The following is an 18,298-nucleotide window of genomic DNA, read 5'->3' on the forward strand; positions in this document are numbered from 1 at the left end:
ACCACTGGGCTGATGAGAAGCTAAAATCAGAGTCAGTACGTGAGGGATCTCCCTATCCTCCACCCCACAGCTCACAGTCAAGTCCCTGGATGCCTAGAGGCAGGACAAGGGAGAGAGCTGGCACCACACCACAGCAAGGGACCATGGGGGGCACTGTGGGTTACCCACCCCACTGTACACCTAATGCTCCACACAAATGTTTCACATTTTATGTCAAAAATTTCCATAAATAAAGAATCTGGAGTGCTGGGGTTGTGGCTCTGGGGTAGAGTGCTTGCCTAGCATGCATGAGGAACTAGGTTCAATCCATGGCACCACATAAAAATAAACAAATATAATAAATATATGTGTCCATCTACAACTGATATTTATACATGTACATACATACACACATACACACAAACAATACACATACACACACACATATAAAAGAAACAGAATTTTCTTTAACACATAAACTACTGGACTAGTCTCAGTCTTCATTAATAGATGAGGAAACTGAAGACCAAAAAAGTAAGGACTGACACAAAGCCAACCAGAAAGTGTGTTTTAGTCTTTTCTCTTTCTCTATCCAGGGACACCTGGATGTGCTCTGAAGCCCTGTGACCTGGACCCTGCACCCTCCAGGTCCATAATCCCACTCCTTATGCTCCAAGTGCTTCAGCTTTAGGGCCAGCCATACATCCGGGGCTTCTCCCAACACATGTGCAACCACAGACCCCCAAGGTTCAAAGCACACCCGATACTCCTTACCTTCTGTACAGGTGCAGCCTTGCCACTCCTTGGGGGGGCCTGAGTGGTGCACCTGGGCCAAAGGAGGTCTTTAAGGAGTTCTTTTGGCCCCCAGTTGGTCCCCTGGTCCACCTGAATGCAGACCGCCTCGGACATGTACCTGGGAAGCAACAGGCCAAATGCAAGGAGTCACTACCCACCTTGGCCTGGTCTCCCTGACCACTCTCACCCTCAGCTGGGAAAGCACAGAGCCCAGGGCTCTCATCCAGGAGCCTTATCTAGGCTGCCATTCCCCTCGAGCACATTTCTTGGGGCAAGAACCTACAACACCAAGGAAGAGTGAAATTCCCAGAAACTCCCAGAGTGCCCTGGAGAAAACCCCAAAGGAAAGGAACAGGAGTGTTAAGGCTGGGAGCTGGGGACAGGGACCAGGGAACTAGACCCAGCATCAACCCCCCCCGCCCACCAGCCCCAGGGTCCACCACTTGAGCCCTTGGTTTACCAACTTACTTAGGTCCCAAGGGTGCACAGAGTGCGATGTAACAATTTCTCGGGCAGCCCACATTGAATGCCTTGTCATACTGGAGGGAGATGAGGAAGGGAAGAGGAGCTCAGAATCAGCAGGACTGGACACGGCCATCTCCCAGGGACCCTGGCTAAGTTGGTCAGTCAATCCAGGGCTCAACCTGGGCCTGTGGCCAGGCTCTAGGTACAGGGGTGCCCAAGAGTGACCCAGGGCCTCCTGCCTTCCCAGGCTCCCAGGAAGCGTGACCTCCCTCAACCCACTTGTGAGCAGCTGTCCCCAGACAGTGCTGACCCAGCACCCACCTCTCCTGCCTTCTCAGGGCTCCTCATCCCCTAGTGCTTCCCTTTGTAGGATCCTTGCTCTGTCTCCATTGGCCTCACCTGTCCTCTCACCTCATCCTTCCAGGTACCTTTTAAGGTCTGTCCCGTGCTGTTCTGCTCAACTGATCCAAAGATCGTGTCACCACCCCACTCCCACTTGACTCTCTTACCTCTCGATTTTTCTAAAAATCTACCTTCATTGAGTTTCACTATCTGGGAGACCAGTGGCCAGCAGGGGATGCCCAGACATATTTCCCTAGTCAAAAATCAGATTTTCCAAGAAAATCTGAGCTGAAGACCTTCTGTACACAAAGCAGGAAAGGTCAAACTCAAAGGTCATGTCCTTCCCAGGACTCTGACTGGCTTCTCCTCTCCCTTAATCTACTTTCTCTTTCCCCTGAGTCCATCCATCAGTCTCGACCACTCCTCTTTCCAGAACAGGTTGAGTTTCACCCCAACTTCATGAACTTTAAGTAGCAAATACTCTTTTATAATGGAAAGTGGCCCAGCAGCACCTCTATCCACCCCAAGTCTCCAATGGCCTACACATGAAGACTTTCATCTTCAACACTCTCCTCCCCTGAAGGAAAGACGATTCCACACCAGAACAGCTCTGGAATATGTCCAGAAAGCAACTCAAATCAATGTCCTCTATGAGGTTCTGCCTCCTTTAAGGTGTTCACAGTACTTAAGAAATGAGTATATACCACCAGGTACAGTGGCACACACCTGTAACCCCAGGGAATTGGGATTTTGAGGCTGGAGGATCACAAGTTCAAGGCCAGTCTCAACAACTTAGCAAGGCCCTCAACAATTTAGTGACACCCTATCTCAAAACAAAATAGAGCAAGGATTAGGGATGCAGCTTTGGTGGTAAAGCACCTGTGGGTTCAATCCCTAGTACCAGAAGAAATTAATTAATAGTGGAGCATTAAAAAATTACAGAATCTTTAAACTTTGAGAAAGAATATTTGATTAGATATATATCATGTGTAGAAAATATCGTACATAAAGTATAGAAAATGTTTAAGGAATGATAGTAAATTTCTAAGAACAGAGCAGTAAATGTGAATACCATCCTCCCCCCACATGCAACCCTATCACACACCAACTGGAATCCAACAGCTCTGAGGCACCCAGACCAGCCTCTCTCACTGGCTCCACTCTTGGGGCTCCTGCTCCCATTCTGTGTCTCAAACACCCTCACACTCCACAGGACCAAAATCCAGCGGCATCTTCTTCTTGCCCCATCTTCTGCCCAACTTCCTGCTGCCTCTACTTCTTCCCCTTATCCTGGGGGGTCAGGGCACCAGGCTTCTCTCTGTTCCTTTCCTCTTTCCTTCTATCCCCAAATGTTGATTCTTCTGTTTGATGGTTCACTCATTGATTCAGATGTCTTTTCTCTGTGTGCTGGGGATTGAAGAATTCAGGGCCTTGCACATGCTAAGCACACACTCTACCACTGAGATGCACCCCCATCAGAAATATTTCAGGGCATCAAAAATGCTTCTGTCCAACCAGGCACGGTGGCACACACGTGTAATCCCAGTGACTTGGGAAACTAAGGCAGGTTTGAGACCAGCCTCAGCAACTTAGTGAGACCCTGATTCATAATAATAAGTAGCAGGGACTGGGAATGTAGCTCAGTGGTAAAGTGCCCCTGGGTTCAATACTGAGTAGCAAAGAAACAAAGCCCCGTCACTGCACTGGGGATGGAAAGCACCCTGCAAACAGCATGGCCAACCTACTTTCAGTGGGTGAGGGCAGCTGTTGCAACCTGAGGCCCTGTGCACCAAGGGGAGTGGAAAGGGAAGAGCAGAGAGAGAGTATCATGGGAACCACGTAGGCAACCCAGCTCACACCACCCAGGGACATGCAGAGGAGAAGCCCAGAGAGTTAAGTGCTGAGACAGCGACTTCTGGTTTCAGAGGCTGTGTCTAGACCAGAAAGAGTAGTCTGAAGATGTCTGCTGAATTTGGCCATTAATGAGAGCATCATCCTGACAGCAAGGGCTGGGCTGACTTGGGCCAGGAAGTGAAGGGGGAGCTAGTGAGCAAGGTCAACTCTTTCAGGAAATAAGGCCCAGAAGGTACAACAGGTGGAGTGGAGGCCTGGGATGTTAAGGCTGGGACTTGTGTGACATTTAAGCTGAGCACAAACATGTGTAGATGACCATGGGAAGGAATGGTAGTGATGTAACAGCAGCACACATGGCACTCTCTGGTACCAGCCACTGTTCTATGAGGTTTACATGAATTAACCCACAATTCCCTGTTTTACAGATAGCGAAAATGAGTGACCAGGGGCTATGTAGCATACCCCAGGTCTCCCTGCTGCTCAGTTCTAGAGCTGCGATTTGAACTTATGTGGTCTTCACCAGAGTCTTTGCCACCAACCACCAAGCAAGTGAGTCTAGAAGGAGTTGCAGACAGGGAATGGAGAATGGTGGGAGTGAAAGTTGGAACATGGGATCAGTGCCTGAAATTAGTGCTGCCATTAATAGAAAGGAGCCCTGTCTGGTAAATCTTAGAATGCAGACCACATTTAGGTCCCTTGAGACTTGGGGATCCTGGACTTGGAAGGCCTCACCCTGAGCAGAGGAGGAAGAGCAATGGACTATGGCCTGACCTAGGGATGGAAGAACCACAGGATGGAGGAAGGGAACAGGATGCCAGGAAAACTCAATGATGATACTAGAAGCTGGAGAGAGGAGAAGACAGGCAGACCACAGGGCTGAGGAATAAGGACCAAGCACAGGAGTCACAGGTGGGAGGGAACCACATATGGCAGTGGTGGGGTGCTGACTAAAAGGATGAGAGGTGATGAGCAGACAGGCTCCTCTGTCTGTTCTGCTATCTGGGTCTGCAGCTTCCCCTCCCCCACTGATGCTGCCCACCAATCTTCCTGAAAGAGCCTTTAGTCAAGTGATTGCCACACTAAAGGAATCCCAGGGCAAAGATGCCCACTCCTATGATTCCTAGTGGATGCTCAAAGAAAAAGCAATAAAGATAGATGGGGAAGAAAGCAATGAAACTGCTCCACAGGACATGAAGTTCCATTCAGAGTGAACAACAACGAATGCTGGGGAAGAAGCTCAGTGGTCGAGCACCCCTGGTTCAATCCTCAGTGCTGGAAAAACATCAACACTAAGGACTCCTGCTCTTTGGAAGATGCGATGAAGAAAATGAAATATCAAGCCATGAATTGCAAGAAAAGATTTGCAACACATAGATCTGAATCCAGTATAGAGAACACCTAAAACTCAATAAAAAATAACACAGTTTTTTTTTAAAAAATGGGGAAAAGTTTGGAGCAAACACTTCACCATCAATATACCCATGGCTTATAAGACACGAAAATATGCTCAACATCATTAGTCATTAGGAAAATACAGAGTGGAGCCCTAGTGATATACCACTACTCATTTATTAGACAGGCTACAATTTGAAAACAAAAAAGAATAGTGACCAATGACAGTGTCAAATGCTAGTGAGGATGTGGAGCAACTGGAATTCTCATTCATTGCTGGTACAAAATAGAAACAGTAGAGTTGTTATCTAAAACGTCCCATATGTTTATCTTATGACTCAGCAATGCCACCCTTAACAATTTACCCAACAGAAATGAAAACTTATGTCCACATGTCTATGCATCAATGGTTGTTGTAGCAGCTTTATTTATAACTGTCTGAAACTGGCTGGGCACAGTTCCCCATGACTTTAATGGCTTGGGAGGCTAAGGCAAGTGGGTGACAAGTTCAAAGCCTCAGTAACTTAGGAAAGCCTTAAGCAACTTAGTAAGACCCTTTCTCAAAATTTTAAAAATTTTTCAAAAAGAAAACATAAGGGTGCTGGGGGTTGGAGTTGCTGAGGCTGGGATTGTCGCTCAGTGGTTAATCACCTCTGGGTTCAATCTTTGGTACAAACAGAAAACAAAAATTCTGCCAAAACCTAGATGCAAAGTAAAAATCCTTCAATTGGTGAATGTACAAATAGTCTGTAGGGAAATACAATACTACACAGAAACAAAAGACAATAAACTACTGATGTGAGCAACTACATAGACGAATCTCAAATGCATCCTGCTCAGTGAAGGAAGCCAGACTAGAAAGCCCACAACACCATTTATGCACGATTCCGGAAAGAGAAAAACCACAAGGACTCAGGGAGAGAAAATGACAACAGGAGATGAAAGGATTTTCTGGGGTAGTGAAACTGGTTAACCTTGATCTTGATGGAGAGTACACAACGTCATTTGTCAAAATCCCTAACTATAGATGAAAAAGGGTGAATTTACTAATTACCCCTCAATGAATGACATGTTCACAGAATTTTTCATGGCTCCCAGGTTTCCAGTTCTTCCAAACAAAATTCCATGCTTGGCTTTCTGGGCCTTTCTAATCTTGACCCCCATGGGGTCAACCTCATTGCCCATGTCATCTTGTGTTTGAACTAGGATCCATTTCTTCATCATTCTGTTAACACCCTACTTTCAGATTTCTGTGCCTTTCTACAAAATTGTACCTTGCACAGTCAATGCCCTCCTGTCTGCCTCTCCAAAAGCACACCTAGGACACAGAGAGTGGCATCTCCTCTACAGCATGGGCTTCGCCAAACTCCCAGTCTCTTCCAGTCGGCTACACCACTCAGGACTGACCCCTTGCTCAGAGTGTTCCTGGTGTCTCCGGGTGTTATTCTGATGGCAGGTTGCTTATCAACACTAGTGCATGATGTACTTACTCACCCCTACACCCATCCCTCAAATAACCGCCACCTAGCACACCCAGCACACAGTAGGCTTTCAATGCAATGCACCGAGGAGGCAGAATGGACCCAAGCTCCAGGGTATAGAAATATCTGAGCTGCATCTTCAGAGGTGGGTCTGGAAGGACTCATGAGGCATCCTCAAGGCCAAGGGCAGTGGAGAAAGCGCACAAAGTGTCTAATTGAAGAGGTGCAAGATGCCTCCACACAGCCAAGGGCACACGCACTCACCACTTACCTTCTCCTCATAGGGTCGCCTGGCGGTGCCCACTGCCACTGCCTTGATGAACAATTGCAGGATGAGTGGGACCAGGAGGGCCCCAGCGGGTACAGCCACTAGGATGCTGTGCACAGGCTAAGAAGGGAAGCCACGGAAGAGCTCCTCCCTGGCCCCGCTTTGGACCCCACTGCTCCCTCCTACCCTCCTGCCCCAGATAGCACCGCTCATGGCTCTCCCTCCCTGGACTGGACAGTTAGTCCAGTAGAACCAAGGGAAACCTCCCTCCACCACTCTGTCCTCCCACCTGTCCCTTTTCAACTTTCATTACCCTACTCTGTGGGCCCCTAGATTCTTAACTCCACAGGCATCCTACCCCGCCCATGTCCCTGACTCCACTGGCCTTCCAACTGTCCCTCACAGGTCTTGCCAAGTGACTTCTCCCTCTAGCCCCGCCCACATCAGCCCCTCCCCTGCCACCCTGACCCTACTGGGCTGTTTGCCCCTCCCTCCCCACCACACCAGCTCTTCCCAGTGTGGGCCCTTGGGACTGTGTGGATACGTCATGATTTTGTCCAAAAACGCCATGTTCCTCCTGTGTATGATGAAAACCACGCAGGTGGCCAGCACGGTACCCAGATACAGGCACAAGGACATGAGGAGTAGCAGGTAGAGCCGGATGTTTCGGTGCCCCACGCAGTTATTCACCCACCTGCAATGGTGGTCGAACTCCTAGGGGAGAGGAGACAGGTCTGAGGGTCCTTCTGGATTGGCCTCCATCACCCCCTAATCCTGAGGCCTCCCCTACGCAGCTCTCTAGGCCGCCTGCTCTTGACCTTACATAAGGGTTCCCATCTCAGCAAGAACCTGGCATTTCCATGCTGAGAGCACAGTTAGGACCCCATGGCTCATCAGGTCACCTGTCCTGAGTGAGGTCTTTAGAGACAAGACCTGCCTGGTGTCACGTGGACCAGGACATGAAAACTCTGGGCCTCCGTTTCCTCAAGTACTGGAAAAGGATGAAAAAAATACCCTTCCACTACCGGCTGTCTGCACTTGTGAACCAGAGTAGGGGGCACATCAGAGAAATGCACTCAGAACCCAGGAAACCCTCCAACTGGGACACCCAGACCAAGACAGGCAAAGATCCCCAGGACAGGGCAGCAGTCAGCCTGAAGGGCTGGGGATCTAGTATCAGCAAGCCAGGGGAGGGCACAGTCACTGCCTTTCCTCCCCCGACTCCACCAGGCCCCGCACAGAGGGGATGCCCGTTGTATGTCACACCTGTGTAAGCAAGGCCAGCCTCCCTGGACAGGTGCAGACACAGAGGTGATGACATATACAAGTGACCAACAGTGGCTGACAGCCACTTGAAGCACTCTGGGAACATGGTCTGATACCCCCACCTGGCCCACTCATGATATGAGGTTCATGGTCCTGGCCAGGTGCACGGAGATAGGTTGGTGAGTGGACAGGCAGGAGGAGCACTCACCTCCACACAGATGTTACACCTTTTGCAGTGGAAGGTTCGGGGCGGGCGGTGAAAACAGCACGTGGGACACCACGGCATGTGGTACAACCTGCCATTGACTCGTGCATTGTATATAGTCTCAGGGTACTGCTCGAAGGCGCCTGGCAGGGAGGAGGCCCTTGCATCACTGTGATGCTCGGGGCAGCCCCATAGCATCACAGGGCATCAAGAAGGTGGGGAGGAGGAGGGCAGGGGAACCCCAGTCCCTGTTGAGCAAGCTGACCACTCAGATGGGCTGCAGTCAGAGAGAAGGGCTGTCTAGCACACGAGCTCTACATGGAGCTCCCCGTGCGAAATAGAGATCAGTGCTTGGAGTCAGGTGTGAAATGGGAAGGAGGAAGGGGGAATTGCGTGGTTGGAAGAACCTGCTGCCTCTCTTGCCCCGTTCTCCCTTCTAAAGCAACTGGAAAACCTCCAGGATTCTGTTTTTCACACTTCGGTGGTTTGGGAAATGAAGTGCCAGGGCCCAAGTAATAATGACAGGGTAAGAAGGGATCCTGAGGCCACAGGTGGGGTCAGCCCTTTACAAATGACCCCTGTAGGCACCAGCCTTGGGGTGCCACCTCCCTCTCCCAGGAGTCTGAGGCCTTACCTCTATGCAAGATTCCTGGGTCCGAAAAGTTCATGCCAATGAGGCTGTATAAACTCAGGAGGAAGAGAAGTCCGGAAACCACTGGGTAGGCCCACTCTCCATCTTGCGCCAGTGCTCGGCCTCTGAAATCAGAGCCAGACTCAGTTCTAGTCGGGGGCAACCCGGAGCCCCCATGAGGCCCGGCTCACCAGAGGTCAGACCCATACACCTTAAGGACAGATCTGAATATCCATGCTAGAGACAGACCCCATTCCCTCCACCAAATGTCACCAGCATTACCAGCCTCCCATAGTCCCCCCAAATCCTCAGGCTCCCCACATCTCTGTGCTTCTCACTAAATATCCTACTTCCCCTCCCGGCCTCCCTCCATCTCCCTGCCTCTACACTCTCACTGTCTATTTCCCTTCTGTCTCTTGGTGAGACCCGACAGCTGGCCTGGAGACTCACGGAAACGTAAAGAAGACAGCACTTAGAGACACCAGGGCTGCCACTGTGAAACAAGCCCAGAGGCTTGAGAATAGCCAGGATCTGGCTGGGGGTTGGGGTGGGGACAATAAATCGTTTGGTACAGTCATGCTGCTGCGATGCCTGCTCTCAAACAAATGAGAGCCAACCGCTCCTTCTCCTGGCTTGGCACTCAGAGTACCATGACTACAAGTGTGACATCAGAGAGTTCCGGAATGGGGGCTCTGGCTGCTTCCTGTCCCCACTGATATCAACCTTCCCCTGGCCTCACATACACACTTCTGGACGGGGACATCCTGCTCTTACAATATGGCTTTGTTGGAGCTTGTGAGGATGGACGTAGTTTATCCCCCAAAGGTACATAGGCTGGAGGCTAGGTCCTGGGTGTGGCACTGTTGAGGGGCTAGAACCTGCAAGAAGTGGGGCCTAGTGGGAGGTAATTTGGCCACTGGGGATGAGGCCCTTGGAAGGGAGTAATGAACTTCTCATGGGTCCCTGTTAGTTCCTGTGAGAGGGAGTGTCATAAAGAGAACAAGACTCATCCTCCCCAGTTTCTTGCCATTCAGTCTCTACCCCTTGCATGTCTTCCCACCATGATGCCATTCACCATGGTGTGATCACTCTCACCAAAGGTCAGTCTCAGGGGCTGCCAAATGTTGGATTCTGTGCTAAATAAACCTCATCTCTTTGTAAAGTACCAATTCTTGTGTATTTTTTTAGAGCAACAGAAAGCAGCTAATACAGAGACCATGTCATATGGCTTATGGGGAGAAGTTTGATGATGGTTAGTTATCCCCCTTTCAGGCCCAGTGCTAATGGAAGTAGGCAGTGCTCCTCACTTATCCTAGCGCCACTTCTTCCTTTTTGTTGTAACAGAGCTCCAGTTTGGGGAGGAGGTAGCAATCTACCAACTAAATATCTTCCCAGTTTCCCTCACTTCCAGGGTGGGCTTTATGACATACTTCTGTCTCAACATAAAACATAACATGGGCTGGAGATGTGACTCAATGGTTAAGCAACCCTCAGTAAAATCCCTGATGATGATGATGATGATAACATAATGATAATAATTTGTACATATTTATGGCATAAAACATATTTTGAAACATGTATACATATACATTATTTCATGTTCTTTTTTGTGTTGAGAACCCTTAAAATCTACTCTCTGAGTCATTTTCCAGTGTATATAACATTATCAACTGTACTCATTCTGTTGTATGTTATTATTAACTGTAGTCATCTTATTGTACAATAGATCCCTTAAACTCATCCCCGTCATCTATGTGCTATTTGGCCTCCTAGGACCAGCATCTCCCCCATCCACAGCCCAGCCACTCCTGGGCCCCTGGCAGTCACCATTCTGCTCTGTGTTTCTATGAGTTCAACTTTTATAGATTCCACATGTAGGTGAGATCATGTGATAGTTGTCCTATGCCTGGCTTATTTCCCCCAGTAAAATGTTGTTTGGCCTCATTCAATGCCACAAATGACAGGACTTCCTAATTTTATTTTAAGACTAAATGGTGTTCCCTTATATTTCTAAACCACATTTTCCGTATCAACTCACCCACTGATAGACACAGCTTTTCCCATTTCTAGGTTCTGAGAATATTACTGCAATGAACATGGGGTGCAGATATCTATTAATACACTGATGCCATTTCCTTTGGATATATACCAAGTAGTTGGATGTCTGGACTGTAGGGAAATTTTTTTTTTTTTTTTTTTTTTTGGTGCTGGGGATTGAACCCAGGGTCTTGTCCATGCATGGCAAGCACTCTACCAACTGAGCTCTATTTTCAATTTTTAAAGAAACTTCCCATATTGATTTCCCTAATGACTAGACTAATTTTAATTCCACCAAACATTGTACAAGAATTCTAGTTTCTCCACATCCAGACCAGTACTTAATATCTTTTGTCTTTCTTTTTCTTTTATTTATACTCGAGTTGAACCCAGAAGTACATTACCCCGATACACAACTGCAGACCTTTTTAAGTTTTATTCTGAGATCTGGTCTCACTAAGTTGCTGAGGTTTACCTTGAATTTATAATCCTCCCACCTCAGCCTCCTGAGTTACTGGGATGAAGGCATGTGCCACTGGTTCTTTGGTCTTTTTGATAATAGCCATTCTAATAGGTGTGGGAGAGTATCTCATTATGATTCTAATTTGCATTTCTCTAAGGATTAGTAATGTTGAACATTTTTTTCAGATTTCTCTTGGTCAATTGTGTTTCTACTGAGAATGCAATGATGTTGGAGTCACAGTCTACCTTCAAATTTTATGTCGATTTCTGTTTTAGCAGAAGAAGAAAGGATGACATGCATTGGGTCATGGAAAAAGGTCACGAGTGGTACTAGAATCATAACTACGGGGTCTATTGAGCTTTGGAGCAGACCATGCTAGCCTTAGGTTTTCTTTTTTTGTTTTCTTTTGTTTTTAATTAGGTATATATGAAAGCACAATACATTTTAATTCATTGTACACAACTGTAGCACAACTTTACATTTCTATGTCTGTACCCGATGTAGCATCACACCATATGTGCATTCATACATGTACTTAGAGTAATGATGTCCATCTCATTCCACCATCTTTCCTATCCCCATGCACCCTCCTCACCTCTGCCTCCCCTTTGCCTCATCAAAGTTCCTTCATTTTTTCTTATCAGAGAGAACATTCAGCCTTTGGTTTTTGAGGATTGGCTTACTTCACATAGCATGATATTCTCTAACTCCATTCATTTACCTGCACGTAATTTTATTTTCTTTAATGCTGAGTAGTAATATTCCATTAGGTATATATACCACAGTTTCTCCATCCATTCGTCTATTCACGAGCATCCAGGCTGTTTCCACAGTTTAGTTATTGTGAATTGAGCTTCTATAAACATGGATGTGGCTGTGTCTCTGTAATATGCTGATTTTAAGTCATTTGGGTATAGACCTAGGAGAGGGATAGTTGGGTCAAATGGTGGTTCCATTCAAAGTTTTCTAAGGAATCTCCATACTGCTTTCCAGATTGGTTACACCAATTTGCAGTCCCACCAGCAGTGTATGAGTGTACCTTTCCCCCCACATCCTCATCAACGTTTATTGTGGTCTATATTCAACACACAGGGCACTTTCTGGTACAGCCACTGTTCTATGTGGTTTACATGAATTATCCCACAATCCCTGTTTTACAGATAGGGAAGTTGACTGACCAGGGGCTAAGTAGCTACCCAAGGTCTCCCTGCTGCTTAGTTCTAGAGCTGTGATTTGGACTTATGAGGTCTGGCTCCAGAGTCCTTGCCACCAACCACCAAGCAAGGGACTCCAGGAGGAGTTGCAGTCAGGGGGCAGAGTAGAAAGAGAGTGAAGGTGGAGCATGGGATCACTGCCTGAGATCGTGCTGCCAAGAATGGAAAGGAGCCCTGACTGGGGAACCCCAGAGGGCAGACCACATTTAGGTCCCTTGAGAATAGTGATCCTGGACATGGAGGGCCTCATTCTGATCAGAGGAGGAAGGGCCTATGGACTATGGTCTGACCTGGGGCTGGAAGAACCACAGGATGGAGGAAGGGAACAGGCTGCCAGGAAAACTCAATGAGGATACTAGAAGCTGGAGAGAGGAGAAGACAGGCAGACCACAGGGCTGAGGAATAAGGGCCAAGCACAGGAGTCACAGGGGGGAGGGAACCACATATGGCAGTGGTGGGGTGCTGACTAAAAGGATGGGAGGTGATGAGCAGACAGGCTCTTCTGTCTTTTCAGTTGACTCAGGGTCTGCAGCTTCACCTCCCCCACTGATGCTGCCCACCAGTCTTCCTGAAAGAGCCTTTAGTCAAGCGAATGCCATACTAAAGGAATCTCACGGCAGAGATGCCCACTCCTATCATTCCTAGTCAACACTAAGAAAAAAAAGAAATAAAAACACACATGTTGGAAAGAAGGAAATAAAACTGTTCCTCACAGAGGACATCATTTTCCAAGTAGAATAAATAACAACACTCAGTGGCAGAACACCTCAATTCGATCTCCAGAACTGGAAAAACAACACCACTAAAAACTTCTGTTCTTCGGAAGATGCTATGAAGAAAAGTGAATGAAAAGCCACAGATTGCAAGAAAATATTTGGAAAACATAGATCTCAACCCAGTGTACACAACTCTTATAACTTACTAAAAAAAGAAAACAAAATTTTTTAAAAGAGAAGTAGATTGGAGACAACACTTTGCCAAAGACCTACCAATGGGCAAGAAGACATAAAAATAAGCTCAACATCATTGCTCATTAGGAAAACATGACCTGGAGCTTAAATGAGATGCCACTACTCATTTATTAGAAAGGCTTCAATAAAAAGAGAAAACAAAACAACAACAAATGACAGCGTGAAATGTTGGTGAGGATGTGGAGCAACTGGAATTTTCATACTTTGCTGGTAGAGATTAGGAATGGCGTAGTGATTTTGAAAGACAAATTTGGCAATTTTCTACAGAGTTCCATCTACAGTTACCTTATGACTCAGCAATGCCACCCCTAAGAATTGACCCAACAGAAATGAGAACTTAGGTTCTCATGCCTGTACACCAATGTTTGTAGCAGCTTTCTTTATAGCTGTGAAAAACTAGCTAGGCACAGTGGCCCGTGCCTAAGTTCTAGCCACTTGGGAGCTAAGACTGGAGGATTGCAAGTTCAAAGCCAGCTTCAGCAAATTAGCAAGGTTCTAAGCAATTCAATGAGACCCTGACTCAAAAGGAAAAAAAAAAAAAACCTTTAAGAATAATAAAGGGGGAAGATGGATCAGAGGTGCAGCTCAGTGGTTAAGCACCTCTGGGTTCAATCCCTGGTACAAACAAAACAAAACTAAAACACTGTGGAAAAACTAGATACAATGAACAATCCTTCAATTGGTGAATGTATAAATACTCTGTAGGAATGCCGTTCCCAGTGTGGGCCCTTGGGACTGTGTGGCTAGCCATGGCTTTGTCCAAGGATAATGACATCACTGCGGTGGCCACAAGGAAGACGACGCACATCAGCAGCAAGGCACCCAGGTACAGGCAAAGGGACATAAGTAGCAGCAGGAACAGCCAGATGTTCAGATACCCCAAGCTGTTGCTCACCTGCCCACAGTGGTGGTCCAACTCCTAGGGGAGAGGAGACAGACGTTGAGGGTCTATCTGACCTGACTTCCATCACCCCCAAATGCTCAGGTCTTCCCCAACTCAGCCCTCTAGGCTGCCTGCTCTTGGCTCTACACACAGGTTCTCATCTCAAGGACAACCTGGCGTTTCCATGGTTAGGGCACATAGCCCCATAGCACATCAGGTCATCTGTTCTGAGCGAGGTTTTTAGAGACAAGACCTGTCTGGTGTCACTTGGAGCAGGACATAAAAACTCTGGGCCTCTGTTTTCTCAGATACTGGGTGAGGATGAAAAAAACACCCTTGCCCAACCAGCCGCCTGCACTTGTGAACCCGAGCAGGGGGGGCACATCAGAGAAACGCACTCAGAACCAGAAAACTCTCCAACTGGGACACCCAGACCAAGACGGGCAAAGATCCCCAGAACCGGGCAGCAGTCAGCAAAAAGGGCTGGGAATCTAGTATCAACAAGCCAGGGGAGGGCACAGTCACTGCCTTTCCTCCCCCTCACTCCACCAGGCTCAGCACAGAGGGGATGCCCTTTGCATGTCAGCACCTGTGCAAGCAAGGCCAGCCTCCCAGGACAGGTGCAGAACTGGAGGCATAACAGATGGAAGTGAGCAAGAGTGGCTGGGAGCCACTTTTAGCAGACTGGGAAGATTGTCTCATACCCACCTGTGGCTCAATTATGCTGTGAGTTTCCTGGTCCTGACCAGGTGTCCAGGGATGGGTTGGAGAGTGGACAGGGAGGTGGAGAACTCATGTCCACAAAGATGTTACAATAGGGACAGTAGATGGTCTTGGGTGGGCAGTGGGAGGAGCAATGTGGGCACTAGGGCATTTGAAAGGTCCTTTGATACATCCAGGCCACATATGCTGCCCTCATGGGAAAAGTTTTGGGCAGTGACAAGATCCCCTTCTATCACTCTGCTGCTCAGGGCAGCCCCATAGCTGGAATGCGGGCATTATCTTCTTCTAGGATTATCTTCTAGGTTGAAATATATATATTGTTAGAGAGGGACCTACCTTTGCTAGTGAAATTTATTTCTACATACTGTGCCTGGTCTTACAATGAAACCATGATATTAGTAGCAGGAAGAATTCTGGTAGCTCTTGTGCTATTTAGCTCCAACATAAGTGTAAAGAGTTTTGAGAACATTTGACTTTTAATTGATATTCTTCCCAGGGTAAACATAAACCCTTTCTAGTCAGTGCCATAGAGATGTTGTCAAGAGTAAAATTATACAAGTTTGCTGTTGTCTGTGATAGACTGTTGGATGAATTATCTTCTATTTTGAAATACATATATTTACATTGCAATAAAGAAGCTCAAATGAAACAATGTAATCATGAAATTGAGGGCAGAATTCACAACTCTGGGTACTGGCCTCTAAATACTTCACCACTTTGAAGTTGGAAGAAAATATTATTAGTAGCATACTGACTTTTTTAGGTGAAACTGGCCTATACAAACAAAATTTGAATGAGTGATTTCACTTAAAATGTTTGTCCTGTCTCAGAGACCTGATAAAAAAAAACAACCAATTCAATCAAATGCATAATCCTTCTCTTGGATTGCTTTACGAATAAGAGTGGACAGATTTTTTTTAATAGAACAAGAATTTTATGCAAAATCTGAACTCTACTGTTCTTCATTGAGTGGGAGGAAAGGAGTGGAGGGAGTTTAGAAGGCTCTTTGAAGGAGAAGCCAAGTTATTAGAGCAAGCTCCAGGTTCTTTGAGACTCGTCTTCCTGTCTTTCACTGGGCACAGTCAGTACTTCCACAGCCTGTCCACCTGGGAGGAAGGCAAAGCATGGAGAGATGGGAGAGGGAGGAGACAGGCAACTGAGCATTTGAACATATGTGCTTGCTCCGAGTGCATGGGTGTATGTTTGGCAGATGGGGAATGGACTGATAACATTTGACTTTGAGCCCTGCTACACTAAAACTTGCTTCACCAGCTTGGAAGACAAATATGACTATTTGTAGTCTTCTAACCAATCCCTATGCCACCCCACAGGCAAGTTCATAGGAAGTCTTGTTTCTTTCAAGACTTCCCACTGGGTTTGCCCAAGAATTCTCTCCAGCTCTCTTTGCCTTTAGGAGCTTGGTGCTGGCAAAAGAGGGGAAGGAAGAAACCCACAGGGTCCTGCCTGAGGAGACCCCCTGCTTCCCCTCAGTCTTTCACACCAACCAGTGCAGGGAGCCCACACTTGGGGAAGACTGGGGTCCTTTTGTTTTCTGACTGCATATGCTGCTTCTCCTGGCCTCTCCAGGGGAGCTTGTAGGGAGGTGGAAGGAGCGATTTGGAGTGCTTTCCTGCCAGCTGACCCCACACTTGGTCATCTCAGCCCACCAGAGAACTTCCAACATGTGAATTTTCAAAAGGAAGAAATCAGGATTGCTTTTGAGCTCCCTGACTTCTGCAAATTTGCCAGCCCTTTTCCTCAGGTAGGGCAGTGGGGTGCAGGAGGGACACACACCTGGCTAAGAAAATCTCCATGTGGTAAACAATCATAGGTGTAACTCCTCTCCTTGGCTATGGAGAATTCTGTCTATGGTAGAAAGCTTCCACAAGACATAGTGGACCTATGATGTTTCACTGTTTTACTTCCCAGAGATTTTTGAGGCTTGAGGCAAGGGCTAGTAAGAGGCAAAGCAATTTACCTTGACCTCAGAGCACTGCCCCAAGTAGAAGAGCCATCTGGTAGAAGTAAAAGTTAGTTTTAGAGCCTGTGTGCTTAGGTATGTGCAACTAACTCAGACTATGTAGAACTTTGCCTGTCAACACTGCTTTTCTTTTTCCACTAAAATGTTATTTTAAAATATTCTCTTCTATAGGAAAATTTCAAGAATAGTAAAATGATGTGCACCATAATCTGTATAATTTTCTATGTGTGTGTGATATGTTGCCGCAGTTTGGCTGGGCACAAAATCACAAGCCACTTGTAGCCTTGTAGATCCAAACAGCAATTCTTTATTCCCGAATTCTCACTGGCACTCTGCATACACGTTCTGGGAAAATTCACACCTCCACTGGGCTCTGCATCCCAAAATACTCTCTGAATCCCGCGGAGAACTCAATGGGAACTCAAGGAGTGGGCGCCTGGAGGCAGCAGGATACGCCCTATTCCCAGCAAGATACACCTTAAACCTGGAACTGCCCTAAACCTGGATCGTCCTAAACCCTCATCTGCCCTAAACCCTGATCTGCCCTAAACTTGGATCCGAGCTGGTCCTTGAGCAGGGTCACCTTACTCAAACATTCATGCAATGTCACTGCAAATGACCTGGGTCTAAGGCAAGCCCATTTCCACAATGGAGAGTCCTCCCTCTAAGCAACATGGGGTAGGCTGACAAGGAAATTGCCATGCGTCATTCTTACGTAGCTATGGCTCTCAGCAATATGTCAGGCAAATATGAAGATTAGTATGACATCCATATATTATTAAGCTAAATTCATCAATTTTAATATTTTGCTACAAGTAGGAAATTCTCTAGTACCACCATAGTAATATCCCTTTGAGGAAATTTGGTATTGATATGAAACTATAATCAGTTGTATAATACTGATATTCAAAATTTCCTAAATCCATTTTAGCAGGATTTTTAAAATATACAGCATATGATCAAGGATCACATGCTACCTGTTCTTGTCATGTTTCTTTAGATTCTTATAATCTATACTGGTTCTCTGACTTTTAGTTTTTATAGAGCACTGACATTATTAAAGAGTCCTGGAGGCTGTATCCTCCAGAAATTGCTCACTCTCACACTAATTTACCAACAATTTATACAAACAAAACAGACCTGAGTGGATACAAACCAGATAGCTAAAAACTGAATACCAAAAATTTTTAAAAGCAGCCAGAGAAAAATGATACATCACATGTAAATAATAATGGTTGGATTCCTGCCAGAAGCCATAGAGGTCAGAAGATAGTGAGAGGGATCTTTAAAGTGCTGAAAGAGACTTCTGGTTTCAGCTCCAACATGTGAAGAGCTTGGAAGTTGTGAC

The 18,298-nt window shown here is 46.7% G+C and overlaps 1 protein-coding gene across 5 annotated transcripts in view; it reads right to left on the reverse strand.

Annotated features, from left to right (window-relative positions):
• LOC144372237 (palmitoyltransferase ZDHHC19-like) overlaps nt 1-17,862 on the reverse strand; it is a 41,106-nt gene extending 23,244 nt beyond the window's left edge. The window contains exons 1-7 of one of the 5 annotated variants that reach the window (XM_078035617.1): nt 11,900-17,856; nt 8,682-8,803; nt 8,051-8,190; nt 7,121-7,290; nt 6,580-6,685; nt 1,243-1,313; nt 754-892 (exon numbers count right to left, since the gene is read on the reverse strand). In XM_078035617.1, the coding sequence (XP_077891743.1) occupies nt 754-892; nt 1,243-1,313; nt 6,580-6,685; nt 7,121-7,290; nt 8,051-8,190; nt 8,682-8,803; nt 11,900-11,994 (843 nt within the window). In that variant the 5' untranslated portion in view covers nt 11,995-17,856. Of the gene's footprint in view, nt 1-753; nt 893-1,242; nt 1,314-6,579; nt 6,686-7,120; nt 7,291-8,050; nt 8,191-8,681; nt 8,804-11,899 lie in introns of all 5 variants that reach the window. The other 4 variants (XM_078035615.1, XM_078035614.1, XM_078035618.1 and 1 more) reach the window with 4 other exon arrangements.
• Nucleotides 17,863-18,298: the final 436 nt, after the last annotated feature.

This window comes from Ictidomys tridecemlineatus (genome assembly GCF_052094955.1).
Source record: "Ictidomys tridecemlineatus isolate mIctTri1 chromosome 3 unlocalized genomic scaffold, mIctTri1.hap1 SUPER_3_unloc_1, whole genome shotgun sequence".
Classification (NCBI taxonomy): Eukaryota; Metazoa; Chordata; class Mammalia; order Rodentia; family Sciuridae; genus Ictidomys; species Ictidomys tridecemlineatus.